A 14274-nucleotide genomic window follows, 5' to 3' on the forward strand; every position below is an offset into this window, starting at 1 on the left:
CCTTCGGACCATCCTGTACATTAGATAACAGTAGAAAAATTGTAGTTATGAAGCAACAATGAAAGCAGTTTTATGGTTCAGTGGTAACCACAACATGAGGAACTGTATTAAAGGGTCATGGCATTAGGAAGGTTGAGAACCAGTTGCCTAGACAAATCCTAAAAGTACAGCCAATTCCATCCATGGCCAAATATTCAAACTATGGAACAAGTTTGAATCATACCTCCACAAAATTTTCCTACCTTGAAAGGTCAATAAAGAAAATTAGAAAAGACACGGCAGAGACCCTAGTCTACAAACCACAGACAGTCCCACTGACTTTTGAACGGAAATGTAATTTAACTAGTCTAAAAGTAGCAATAGTCAAACAATGACATGCTTTTCCTCATTTTGTAATATTCTCCAATAGGTATATAATGGGCTGTATCAAACAACCCAGGGAGCAGATTCAGTCCTTGAAAATTCAATAATGGCTCCATTTACAAATTCAGAAAACACACATTGTAAAACATACCTAGTTCTACTTCCACAGTCTCAAACTTTCGTCCCAAAATAGCCGGAGTTATTTTACTGTTCCCTAAAATCAAAGCAAAGCAAACAAATGAACAAAACATTACAATTACCTTGAGTTTATCTAGGACACACATACATTGTAACATGGTCATTTCATGTGATAAAGATTCCAACATAGCACCTCTCACTTACCCATGATTATATTTTCTTCAGTTTAAGTTACTGTAAGCCAACTGTGGCCCCAAAATGTTAAATAGGAAAATAAACTTTAAAATAATCAACTTGTAATTTTTAAATTGCACACTATTCTTAAGTTTTTACATCCCACTCCATCCAAACCAGGCCATGAATTACCCCCTTGCTCACTGCATTCATTCATTATATACTACCAGCCCAATTATCATGGTATTGTGATATTTAGGTTCAAGTATCAGTTACTCTTTCATCATGGCCACAAAGCAAGTAGTGATACTGACAATTTTGTTGCAGCATATTGTTAAGTTTTATTATTAATTATTGTTGCTAATGTCTTGTTGTGTCTAATTATAAACTGAATTTTACTATAGGCATGTATGTATACAGAAACAGAGCACACATCAGGTTTGGTTGCACTCATGATGGCAAGTACCCGCCAAGTCGAGTTGTATCTGTGGGCAACTGCAGTCTTTGCTATATATTTACTTGTGGCATGCTTTGATTAACCCAGCTTCATTTTCCGTGACTTGTATCTTCACAGCACTGTTGAAAGCCCCTTCCATCTAGTATCTTTTGAAGTCGAACATTGACTTCTGCCCAGTGAAGATGAAGTCAGAAAAACATGCTCATCCAGGGAGACTGCTGCCAGGTACTGAGAGGACCAAATGTTTAGGACATTGAAGAGGGACAGGCACTGAGATGGACCTTCCTACTCTACATCACTTCCCTCCATCTGCCTTCCTCGATCTCTCACTGATGGATTTAACAGAATATGGTAAGACTAGGATGAGTGATGTGAGGCATCTCTCCCAGGCACCAGTCCTACCCTTGAGGATGTAGGAGTCTCTAGCCATAACCATGCCCTGGATGCTTTACCTGACTCTATCCGCCCCTGCTGTACAAACCTGTAGGCCCAGAACCATTACTATTCCTAGTGATTTCTGGTCCTAACCAAAAGTATACAAGCTTCTCCTTAGTCTCCTTACTTAGGAAGGAAAGCTTTTCCCAGAAGCTTACACACTTGTCAGGAGCATTGCATGAAATCCTTGTACCCACTGATCTCCAGAGAAACTAGGAATGTTAAGCATACAGGATTGTCTTTCCAATAGGAAAGATGAAAAAAATAAAATAAAATAAAATAAAATAAAAAAAATAAAAAAAAACATGTTCTTCTATTCAGAAAGCTGAGAATTTTAAGTGATTAACAGCCTAGTGATATATGTTATCTGTTGGGCCAGGCCATATCAAGCTCTTACAACCAAGACCGGAGGTGGCTAGTAACCTAACTGGCCCTGAGAGCCAGAGGCTTAAATACATTGGGGAAAAAAAAACAAAAAAAGCAAAAAACAAAAAATGCCTGTTATTAACCTCTCTGAAGAACTGAAGAAGTTTGATACAGGTTGAAGTCAATCTGCACCAAGTTTTCATTCTTATCTCTTCCTGGGGTTCACTTCCCTGTATGACACTTGCAGGAGCCCCCTCATACATTGTGTTAATGTGCACAGCCTACTGCAGATGATAACCAGAGAGCACCAAAAGCCACCATTGACCCATGGACTGAGGGAACCCAAGGCAGAAAGAAGCTAGATAATAATTTGCCCAAGGTCAAAACATCACAGAAACAATGAGGAAGAATGTATGAGATGTTCCTACTAGAGCAGAAAGAAGGTGCCGTCCCTGGAGAGTGTGTATGTTAATGATGAAGATTCTTATCATTTCTTCAAGGAACAAAAGTGAGTGGGAGAACTTAATGCACTAGAATAGGACCTGGGTTTGAATCTCTAAAACCCATGTAGCAAGCTGAGCATGAGTGTAGATACCTGTAACCCCAGCACTTGGGGAAGAGACAGGCAGATCTTAGAAGCTCCCCAGCCAGTTAGTCTAGCCATATTAGTAAACTCCTTGTTTGGCTAAAGATCCTATCTCAAAGCAATGGGCAGGGTAATAGAGAAAGACATCCAGTGTCCTGAACCACACAGCACATCATAGATATACACTCATGGGTGGCCCTTTGATCTGAGATTTTCCAGAATGGCCAGCCAAATAAACTTCTATGGTTTCTAATTTACTCAGTCCATGACACTCTATTCTAGCAGAAGAATATGGCCAAAAGAATTTTGTAGCTGTGATTACTTAAGGACTTGGAGAAAGGGAAATTATCTTGTACTATATAAGTGGGCTGTTAATGTGTTCTCAAAGAAAGTCAGAAAGGTCAGACTCAGGGAAATGCATGTAATGATGGAATGGGTGTGGGGATTTGGGGGAGAAGAAGAATGAGAAGAAGGAAAAAAAGAGAAAGGCTGGCAGAGAGTGTGTGTTTGGTTTTGAAGATGAAGTATCAAAAACCATCTTGGGATGGTTTGCTGTAATCACAGCACATGGGCAGCAATGCAAGCTTAAGGTGAAGTGCTGAAGAAAGACGTCACTGGAGTAGACGTGTTGGAGCATCTGTGAGCCTCTGGATCTGGTTAAATGTGTCATCGACACTGGTTTTCTGGTTTAGGGGGGTGATGGTGGAGAAGGTCATAATTATGGTCATGGTCATACCACAGATCTTCGAACAACTGGAGGAACTTTCATACAGGAAGGGAACAGATAATCTGTGAAGTTTTTGACAGTAAATGAAAAGCAGTCAGTAAAAGCTAAAGAAGGCAAAATGGACTCTAGGGAAAAAAACAAATATTGTCCCACGCTCATATATTGAAATCTGTACTTAGCTGTGTTGTGATTTTGATACTTTCCCTGTAAGTTCCCAAGAAGGGACTGATGTTGAGTTATTGTCTGTGCCATTGAAGGATATCTCCATGGGGTGTGGTTCAATTAAACTACCTCTCGGGTCACTACTACAATAGAATTCTAGCTCTTTCTTTGGTCTCTGGGCTCAGGGCAAATCAGGCTACATACAATACTCCCCCTCCAACTACCACTCTGTGACCTTGCTTTGCCACTGGGACAGCTGTTCTGTCTGTGTGCTCTGCCCCTTCATGATGCTGTCCCTCCCAGATCCAGATCTGACAAAGTCTTCACCATTTGTCTTTCTTTCAACTACACATCACATCCTAAGCTTCTCTGACAATCTCATTCATATAGTTGCAGCTTTTGTGCTTACTGTCTCTCCAGATCCTTATAAAACTTCTTGAGTACACTGTATTCCTCACTGTAGGACATTTCTTGTGTCCTTTGCCCCTGGATACTAAGTACAGCTTATTGAATATAGCCACCAATAAATATTTGTAATCACAATAAATATTTGTTAAGCGAAAATGTAAGCTTAACAAGACTCTACAGTTTACTCTAATTCTAAACAAGAACAAGCTGACTTATGAAAGGTTCACCCATGTAAATTTTCATCTGCTCCTAAAGAGAATATGTTTTTAGCCAGTTTGGTGGGAGCCCAATAAAGATTTTAAACCTAAGATTTGAAGTAGTGTTGTATTCTGCCGGGAGATATTCAACCACACTGTGAACCCTGAGTTTGTATTTGCATTAATTAAATAAAATTAATCTTGGGTCAAGAGGCTTCATTAGCAACTAGTTGATAGAGAGTAATCATAGAGCCTCAGAGGGCATCTGGGAGAGACAGAGAGACACAGGAAATAGTAGGATGGGATTTGGAGTGGTATAGGTTTTTCTGGTTTGGTAAAATGGAAGGAAGGGTCTTCTGTGGATACCAGCAAGCAGAGAGGGTTAGCTAGCTAGTTGTAACTCAGCCTCTCTGAGCTCACAGGTTTTCACCCCAGCCTTCAAATCTCAAGTCTTATTCGTAAGAAGAATGAAAGAGATTTAGTTAAAGCTACCTTTAGCAGCAGCGATAGGGTCGGTACCTGCAGGAGCAGAATTCTTGCCAGGTTGCCACCTGAGCAGCCAGGCCACTGCTAGAGAAGCAGGCTGGTAACTGCGGAGTTGCAATTGCTGACTGAGATAGCAATAGATTAGGACACAGCCACTGTGCCAAAGTTAAAACAACGATATTCTCAACCCCAAGGAGATACCCTCTCCATCCCCAAGTAACTTCACAATGAAAGAAAGCTTCTGCTTTTCTCATATGCACTTATCTCTTCCAAAAACTTTCTCTTACCTTGAATAACTGTTATATTGGTGGTCTTGGTGATGTTGTACTGTTTCCCATTATGAAGGACAGAAAACACACAAGAGTAATAACCCGCATCTCCAAATTCAGCATCCTTCTGGATCATTGGGGGATTGATGACTTCCTTGCAGTTCTGGTTTTTTAAAGGCAAGTGAAAAATACTTTAAGTTAGGAAGGGCAGTATTCTTATCAAAATCATTCACATTTCCAAGATCTTTAGAGATAAAGGGAAACAAAACAGAAAACCAGAGACCCAGAAGCACATGTCCCAGCAACTCGTCCTCCTTCTACTGGAGCAGTGATGTGCTCTGTTATCATCATTACCACTAATGAAGAGAGGGGCCTTACCACCGCTATTATCATTTTATCTTGATCTATTGTTCACACACATACAAAGAGAGAGACAGACAAACAGAAACAGAGACAGAGACTCGAATAACAAAGTCCTGCTTAGGTGAAAGGTGTTCTATGAAATGCAACTATACTGCATGATCACTCTGGGTCCAATTCTGTATTGAAGGGGTTGGACCATGGAAACGTGGACAGAATGACCCAGAGGGCTGAGTAGAAGTTGCCCACTCTGGATTCTTGATGTCCTGTACCAAAGGGCATAGATGACCAAATCCTTAGGCATACTTCAATCTTTCCACATTTCTTTCCACATATATCACAGGAATCAATAATAACAATAGTAAAGCCACTGTCTACAAACTAGCCTTCAGTCATCCACTGGTAGATTCTGACAAGTGTAGACGCTGTGAGAAAAGGAAATCTAACTGGCTAACTTTGACCATGTGACACTGTTCCTCCACATGCCTAACAAGGAGAATCTAATGCCCACAGACTTTGCCTCATGCTGACCACTGCTGGTGGCCTCTGAAGCTAGGCCCAAGCCATCAGCCAAATGTCATGCAAAGTGCTCATGTGTACCTCATATCAGCAAAGTGTTTCTGAATATAAGTAGAATCCTTTAAACCTAAGCAAATTGTTTCCAATGTAGACAAAACGCCAGAAGGTCTTCATTTGCAGTCCCAACCAGACCTTTTCTGATTCGCCTGTCCTGCACCATTCCCCTCAATAAGGTCAGGGACAGCCCACAAGCTGAGCATGCTTGGTCTTGTGGTCAGCTCTTCAGCCGTAAATAGACCCAGAACATACATCTTCTAAATTTAGGTATCTGTATATTGGGGTTTCCTAAAACCCAGCAATCAAGCCTCCCTAATTTACATGTACCGCAAAGTGTGTATATTTGACAGGAAAAGAAGGCAAGTCAACCCAAGACTGAATTGTATGTTTAGAAAACATTTCAGATAAGAAGTCTGCTTGACAACTCACACATTAACACTGTTACGGCAAGAGCTACCAGCACACTTCAAGGAAATCATCAATGGCTCAGCTTGCTGGAGTTCCCCTGTCCAGATTTTTGATGGGGTCAGCAGCTCAGATTTGCTCTTCTACACACACAATATAGATCATGTTGCATGTGTTCATGTATGTGAATACATACACAATTTTATATGTGATATATATGAGACACAAGTATGAATAGCTCCCCCATGGCACCTTTTCAAAGAGCTCTTACAACCCAATAAGGAAAAGGCCCATCAATTAAGCAAACAGAAAACACACAGGCTATCCACAAAAGAAGTCCTACTATAATTTAGTTCACACACTTATCATTTCTAAGAGAATGACAGGAATAAATGCTGAGTTTCTGAAACGTTTGCTGTCAGATTTTTAACTTTCTGAAAGTATTGTTTCCCATGTTGGGATAGTGTAAGGGAGAGGGGAAGCAGAGTTAGGTAATGTATATCAAAAGCCAATCAATTAACTTCTCCCTGGTCCTGTAATCCTACATCTAGTGATTTTCATGAAGGGTTAATCAAATAAGCACCCAAAAATTTATATAAATATCATTCATTGTGATATGCAAATAACAGTAGGACACAGGAAACTTGCACATGTCTATAACAATAAGATCAGTTAGTTTAAATCAAATCCATACAAAATGCAGTTCCCTGTTTGAAAGGTATGGGTGAATAACCACATCATTTCAATCAGGAAAAAAAAAAGACCATCAAACAAGTCACTTTTACAGAAAGATGTTTATCTAGGTCACGAAACAAATACAGCTGTGGGACTAGGGGTGATTTTTCACTTTTTTTTTCATTTTCTGTCTTCCAGCTTTATAAAATGAACTCATATATTCAGAAAACATGCAATTGTGTTTGAATGGATGTAGCAAAACAAAATGAAAAACGCTAAACTAACATTCCCAGAAATGTTTTGGGTTTTTTTTGTTTTTGTTTTTGTTTTTGTTTTTTTAATAGAAGGAAAATGAAGGAAGAGCCGTAGAGAAGAAGCTGTCGTCGTCGTGTACTGAAGACCTACTACAATACGGGGTGGCTACCATGCTACACACATTGCACAAATCGGCACTTTACAGCAAACTTATGGGACAGTTTCTCCCACAGGTAAAGCCATGGGGAGTTGGACCACTTGCTTTTGATGAGGGCAAAGTGGTCCACAGTCTTCCTATCCTCTGTGTGGATTGCTATATTTCCTATGGAGTCTTAAGTGGAAGTGCTTTCAACTTGTTACCTTATATAGTGATGTGTGGTTGATCAGCTCACTGTAGTTAGGATTTTCACATGTTACTTTCAAAGCTTTCTTGACTTCCACTTTTTTATTTGTCACAAGTTTTTCAGAAAAACAGCTGTGTTCTTTTCTTTGGATGACAGTTAGGGTCCAACTTTGATTATCATTTCTATGAAACAAAGGTACAGAGAGACTTGATAATTACTAGAGAAGTTTTGCAACTACTTCCAATCTTCTAGTTTTACCCTAATTTCTATATGAAGAGATTTATTCACTGATGTATAAACTTTTCTCTGCCACCCCTTAGCTCAGATCAGAAAGTTTACAATTGGCACGGAGTGAAAGATTACACTCCAGAGCAGTCTAGACATACACTCACCATCACAACACACACACACACATATGCATATGACATACACACACCACACATACATACCAAACATACTACATACAGCCATCCATATGACATGGATAGTAGAGCAACAAATGATTTAAACTTTATATTCAGTGGACAAATTCAGAGAATCACAGACCAGGCTAGAAGGGTAACCTGAGTTTCAACAGAACTGCTGACCTGGTCTCCTCAATGTGTGTGCATAGGCACTGTGTGTTCCTTTTCTCAGGGTAGTATATTCTGTGGTCTTTCTCCTTACCATTGAATAAACTGGAGGCTGGCACAGCCCTTGCCCAACTGAGCAAGGTGAACTTCAGTTTCTCTTTTGCCTCTGATTTCTCATCTCAGAAATCAGCCATCTTGAAGATGGTAATAAATGGCATATTTTTAAACAACAGTCTTAAAAAGTTAAAACATTGGCAATTTTGTGTTCGTTCACACCATGCATAGGATATATCAGTGCACATCCTAAAAACAGCAATCACGCTGTTAAAGTGTCCTGTGACCTGGAAAACATGTACCCCTGGGCTTTCCCAGGTCCCCTTTACAACTATGACAAGCTGGATAGAAGAGAATGAAGTAGTCTGTTACTCACCGACTCCCAGATATTTTACAATGTGTGTATGCAGGGGAGACTGACCATTTCCCTCATGTTCAGATGAGAAAGGCAAGTCTTCAAGGAACCAAGTAACTTGCCCATGGTCATACAGGTGTGTGTGTGTGTGTGTGTGTGTGTGTGTGTGTGTGTGTGTGTGTGTGTGTGTGTTGTACTGGATGGGACAAGGATGTAAAATGCACATTGGTTTAACCCTAAGAGGCAGGAGAGGTTGGCATAATACTACATTTTCCCACTCCATGAAGACTTAGTCTTTACCTTATGTTGAACATAGAGGAAACCAGCCAGGGCTAGAGAGGGTAACTGACTGGCATATGCTGAAAAGCAGTGAGTGAGTGGGTGGCCATAGAGCACAACAGAGCTTGGCCTTTAAAGGGGTTCACATTCCCCTTGGCAGAGTCCTCTTCTTAAGATTCCTCTTGGCAGACCACATTGTTTTCTACCTCTGTGATTCTCAATTCCTAACACTCAGCAAACCTTGACAGTACCTGCTGGGCTCAGGAAGCCCTTAGTAATGCAGAACCAAGCAACACTCTGCACTTGCTGGCAAAGAGTGAGCACAAAGACCAGCGGGCGTGAAGTTGAGACCAGGGGAGTCAAAATCTAGGATCCCCGCTTCCCTGTAGCCATTCTGATTACAGTGGCCCCTCTGTTTGAGTGCTGTGTGGGTAAAAAAAGCTTAAAGACTGATTGCTTAGTTGTAGAACACTTGCCTAACGTACATAATATTGAGTACCCACAGCAGCAAGCTAAAACAAGATGAAAGAAGAAAATAAAGGAGAGGGAGAGATAAAAGAGAGGAGAGAGAGAGAGAGAGAGAGAGAGAGAGAGAGAGAGAGAGAGAGAGAGAGAGAGAGAGAGAGACTGCTATTTTCTTCTCTCTGGCTCCAAGATAGGCTTTTTGTGCCTCAGTCTCAGGCTCCTTCCTTCATTTACCCACCTCTATCACAGAAAATTGTCTCTTCCGTATGACCTTCCTTCTTAGTTGATTTTCTTCCCTTTTTAAAAGCTTTCAATTTTTAAAATTCTATGTGTAGGCAAGCATGTATGCCTGTGCATATAGAGGTATCAGTGCCTGCACAGCCCAGAAGAGGGTGTTGGTGCCTAGATCTGGAGTTACAGGTGGTTAGGAGTCACCCAACATGGGTGCTGGAAACTGAACTCAGGTCTTCTCCAACAGCAATGCATTTTCTTAACCACTAAGCTCCCTCTCTCCAGCCTCCAGTGCTCTCAAACACACCGGGCCATCTCGTCTGCACTGATTTCCTTCTTTGATTGTCGCACAGACATGGGGTTCGTCTTCTTCTTGCATTGTATCTGAAGATGCTCAAGGCTTCTGCTTGCACGTGGAAGCTCGATTACCCTCAAAGCCATTGTCAAAGCCTCTTCCTTGTCATGAGGTCGTGCTCATCTGACTCACCACCTTCCAACATACTTCAGGGGTTGTCTCTCAACTCTTCTTGTGTCTCCATGATGCTCTCTCATCCTTCTGTTGCTTCCTAGCCCAGACTGTGCTCTCTGCCCTCCACATCAGAAAAATGGAGAGCAAACTCCCTCTGTCTCAATCTACTCCCCATGATGACCATAGATGCCTCTTCCCCTCAAATGGCTCCTTCCACCTTATCCAGGATACCTGTGTCTTTAAGTCATGTTTATGCAACTAAAACAGGGAGGACATGAGTTGTTTTGCTTCTCCGTTCATCTTTTTAGCTTGCTCTAGAAAGATCCAGTTGCAACCAATTTATTGTAATTATCTCTCTTAAAATGTCATATGAACTGCACTGTTTAAAAAACAACAATTCTACAACTTATTTCTGAGGCTAGGAGGCTTCTGTGTCTAATAAACATCTATGACCTCATTTTGTGAAAAACCACAGGAGTGAAAAAGAGACTTTGCTGTGAAATCTCACTTCTCTCTAAGGAGCACTGATAATGATCAGGACTCACCCTAGACTAAAGAGAGCTTTCTCGAAGAAATCTTCGACATCTCACAGCACAGTGGGTACCACCCAGCTAGCCCTCAGTGAGTTTTTACAGGACAATGTCACATCTTTATAAATAAAAGATGTTTACCTACCCATGTGTGCATGTGTCTCTACATGCATAAATATGTACAGGCATTCTCTCTCTCTCTCTCTCTCTCTCTCTCTCTCTCTCTCTCTCTCTCTCTCTCTCTCTCTCTCACTGACTTTGGCTATTAGCTTGTGGCTGGGTAACAATGATACCTTTTCCCCAATAACCCTGCTTCTTTTTTCCCAGTAACCTCTGAAAACTAGACAAGGGTTATTCCATAAATCCTGCCCTTTCTCTAAAGTCTCATGAGCCCATGTGGGAGGCTGCCCCTGCTGCTCCTTTCTTAAGTGCCGTATCATCCTGAAATCCTTGCTACAGAACTTTAAAACATGCCTGAATCCCACCTCTACTTATCATTAATTGGGATCCCCTAAAAGGATTAATCATTAATATAATCATTCACTAAGGTCACTAAGAAGATAAATGCAAAGTGATTGGCTCAATTTTTCTACAATGAAATGTTTGTTTCCTGTTGAAGTAAGAGCAGAGCAATGTGTGTTTGGGTTGCTGAGCCAAAGCCAAGAGTGCTAGAAAATAATGTTGAAACAAAATGGTTTACTCACCTCACTTGGGAACTGTATGTTCCCTTGTCCTCCAGCTCAACTGGCCAGAATTCCAAATCATAACCATTGAAAGTAATTCTGGATGAACTTTCAGTGTTCAGCTCCACACGTTGATGGAAAGCATCATGTTTGAACCATCTTATAGTGGCTGTTTCATTCTTGTACACGGGTGAAGATGTTTCACAGAACTTCAAATAAAAAGGTTCTCCCTCCATTGCATGAACTTGGGGGCGGCTAATGCAATCTTCTACAGCAGGTTAGTCAAGGAAAGGGAGACAAAACAGGACAGATGTGATTTTTTCACCCTTCCAGGAAATGTAAGATGAGTGAGAAAGCTACAAGGAATCTCAGCATCACATGCCTGTGCTGGCATTTGTCTGAAAGAAGACTTCCTAGAGATAAGACACTTTCAGAAGAGGAATGAAGATAAAACAGATGCCTCCCTAGACAGCAAGCTAGCTGTGAGATCGTAGCCAGCCTTCCTCCCTCAAGACAATGCGCTGTGGCCACATCTTAAAAGCATGATGCTTTACAACTTACTGTTAAAGAAAGACACAGAAGTCAGCGTCACCACATTGCCCCCAAATGTCACCACTGGGGACTCTCCATGGAAAAGACAAGAAATCTATGTGTGCATTCTTCATCTATGTCACAACAAGTCTCATGTCCCTTGTGCCCAACCAGTCTGTCTACTCGATTTTAGGAAGGTTCGGGAGACATAACAAGAGCTCTTGGGTAGCGGAGTCCCTGTAACATGTTTCCATGTAACTAACCAAGAACTGATTAATGTAGACCGCTCCTGATACTGGATCTCTTTCTCTTTCCATCACCCTGTTTCTCAGCTCAGATACGGTCTTTAAAATTTTAACTATTTTTTTTCCATCTACACAGAATGGACCTCCATTCTAAATTGGAATTAATAAACAGTTCTCAAGCCTGTACCCTTGTGGCTTGGAATGCCCTTAATCTTCATTTAGAAAATTACAATCTCTTAAGTAAATGGACTATTTCCTTCAGACCATATACAAAATGTTGTCTCAGTAGTTAGAGTTTATTGCTCTGAGCAACATTCTGGCTTTAACACGACACTAACCACAGTAGAAGGAGGAAGTGTCTCAAATGTCAGATCTACTTCAAAGCACATGAACAACACAGAACAGCTTCTTGCTGGTGGTTGTAACATCATCTATTTTACATTTCAATTCCCCAATGCAGTTTTTCCTTGACAGTCAAAACAAGAGTAAGTCCTTAACACGTCAGTAACTTTCCTGCTTTACAGAGTCATGTGTAATCAAGTGTACAGCTCATACAGTACTCTCCTGTGCTTCTCTCCTTTTTCACGGCAACTCTACATTGGCCATTCAGTTTCCTACATGTAGCAGTAATGTGTTCTTTCCTCATTCTTATGTGGTGCTCAGCCATACTGTGGTCTAACTATTCATTGTATGCATGTTGGGAATTTGGATTATTGTAAAAGAATCTATTGGATATCTGAAGCTACTTTAGGTGTCCAAGTGTTGATTCACTAAAAGAAAAAAAAAACTTCTATAAACATAAATACTTGTGCTTAGATTGATAAATTCATGAATTCCTCTTTCAGATGAACTTGATTTGAAAAACAAAATAATGGGTGGTGGGGAGTTGAAAATCTATAATTACAAGGAACCTCATGTCTTTAAGATGCCTTTTCTTACGTTTAGCATTACAGACTTGCCTTGTTGATTAATATGATGCTCTTTAGAAATGGTCTTTGGTTATATAAATGGACAGAGGTCAAAGTATGTGGACTGTGAACAGACAGTTCAGTTCTTCCATGGCCAAAGTCAGTGGTTTATAGTGTCCGAAGTGGACAACTGTGTAAGGCCAGCACCAACAAGTCAGATGAATTACACATATAAATATTGCTGCATATGGCTACAATTCCCATTCCTGAAAGGTGTTCTCTAAGCCCCCAGAGGAACAGGGAGCTAGAACCTGAGCTCCAGACCAGACCGGCTGCAGAGCTGGTTTTGTGCCAAGGTTGTTTCATGGCAATTAGCATTAAATGACATTTATCTATGGAGCATGGAATACATGACACATATCTTCCTGTACTTGGCCGTTTTTCTCAGTACTCCCCAACAAATCATTTCATACTGAAAAAAAGAAGGATGAACAGTCTTCAACATCTGGGTAGCACTGCACTGGGTGGTAGGTAGCATTCCAACAATGCTTGGGTCCATTCACAAGCACACCTCCAGAATAGACTTGTAGTATGTGACAGCATCAAAAGCTAATCTCTGTTTTCTTTTCACAGTGGTTCCCAAAGTAAGGGATATGAGCCCCAGTGTTCCCTTTGGTGGGTAACATTCTGAAATAAATTAACTGGCTTGCTCCCTTTCTCCTCCAAGTCCTGTGCAAATGGTCCTCAGCTGTGGAACTTCTCTCTAAGAATAGGACCTTCAAGCCCTTCACCATGAGGAGAAGAGCACCAAATGACTACAGCTAATAAATGAAAGTTGACATTTGGTCTGCTCTCAGGCCTGCTGTAGCTTCTAATCCAGCCTGTCTATTTCTTATATTTTCTAGCACTTGGTGAAGGATTTTTCTATTTACTTTCTTTTGAATTTCCTTTTAAAGATGAATGAATCCTTGCTATCCTCTCCGGAAAGAGAAAATGTGTAAAATTGCCCAAAACCCATAAAAAAGACAATTGTTTTCTTCTTCTATTTCAAATGAAATGAAGCAATTTTCTTCTAAAGAGTCGTTGATACGCCCCTGCCTCTCTGTAGTGTGCTCTGCACACCTTTAGTTGGCCCATTCCTGACACTCTTCCATTCTCTAGCCCAGGAACACCAAATATTTCCCAATCTTCTAAAGTAAAATTTGAAGTCATGAAATGTTAAATAAATTCAACATTTTCAGTAACCGTATCAGCTATAAAGGAAAAAAAAAAAAAAAACTCCACAATTTCCCTCTAGCTTTCTAATGGAGTCTATTTGCAAATGTTTATAAATCACTTACTTGAGGCACTTGTAACAGTGAGAACAAAGAATACTAAGAGTAATTCTCCACGATGCATGGTTAGGTTTCTGCTTCAACTGGTGTCCCTAGACAAAGAATAATACAAATTTAAACTTAAGCCCTCAAACAAACCAATTCCACCTTTCAAAGAAAGTTTTAAAACTCTCCTACACATAAACAAAAAGCAGACTAGCCATGTTTCATATCTCTTAAAATAGTCACCAATTTG

The 14274-nt window shown here is 40.6% G+C and overlaps 1 protein-coding gene across 4 annotated transcripts in view; it reads right to left on the bottom strand.

The window, feature by feature from the left end:
* Il18r1 (interleukin 18 receptor 1) overlaps positions 1 to 14274 on the bottom strand; it is a 34896-nt gene that overhangs the window by 13915 nt on the left and 6707 nt on the right. For all 4 annotated transcript variants that reach the window (XM_042266161.2, XM_015998921.3, XM_076557359.1 and 1 more), the window contains 5 exons: positions 14046 to 14131; positions 11043 to 11289; positions 7400 to 7565; positions 4787 to 4931; positions 515 to 577 (listed from right to left, as the gene is read on the bottom strand). In XM_042266161.2, the coding sequence (XP_042122095.1) occupies positions 515 to 577; positions 4787 to 4931; positions 7400 to 7565; positions 11043 to 11289; positions 14046 to 14103 (679 nt within the window). In that variant the 5' untranslated portion in view covers positions 14104 to 14131. The remainder of the gene's footprint in view (positions 1 to 514; positions 578 to 4786; positions 4932 to 7399; positions 7566 to 11042; positions 11290 to 14045; positions 14132 to 14274) is intronic.

The sequence above is a fragment of the Peromyscus maniculatus genome, chromosome 21, assembly GCF_049852395.1.
Source record: "Peromyscus maniculatus bairdii isolate BWxNUB_F1_BW_parent chromosome 21, HU_Pman_BW_mat_3.1, whole genome shotgun sequence".
In the NCBI taxonomy this organism is placed as follows: Eukaryota; Metazoa; Chordata; class Mammalia; order Rodentia; family Cricetidae; genus Peromyscus; species Peromyscus maniculatus.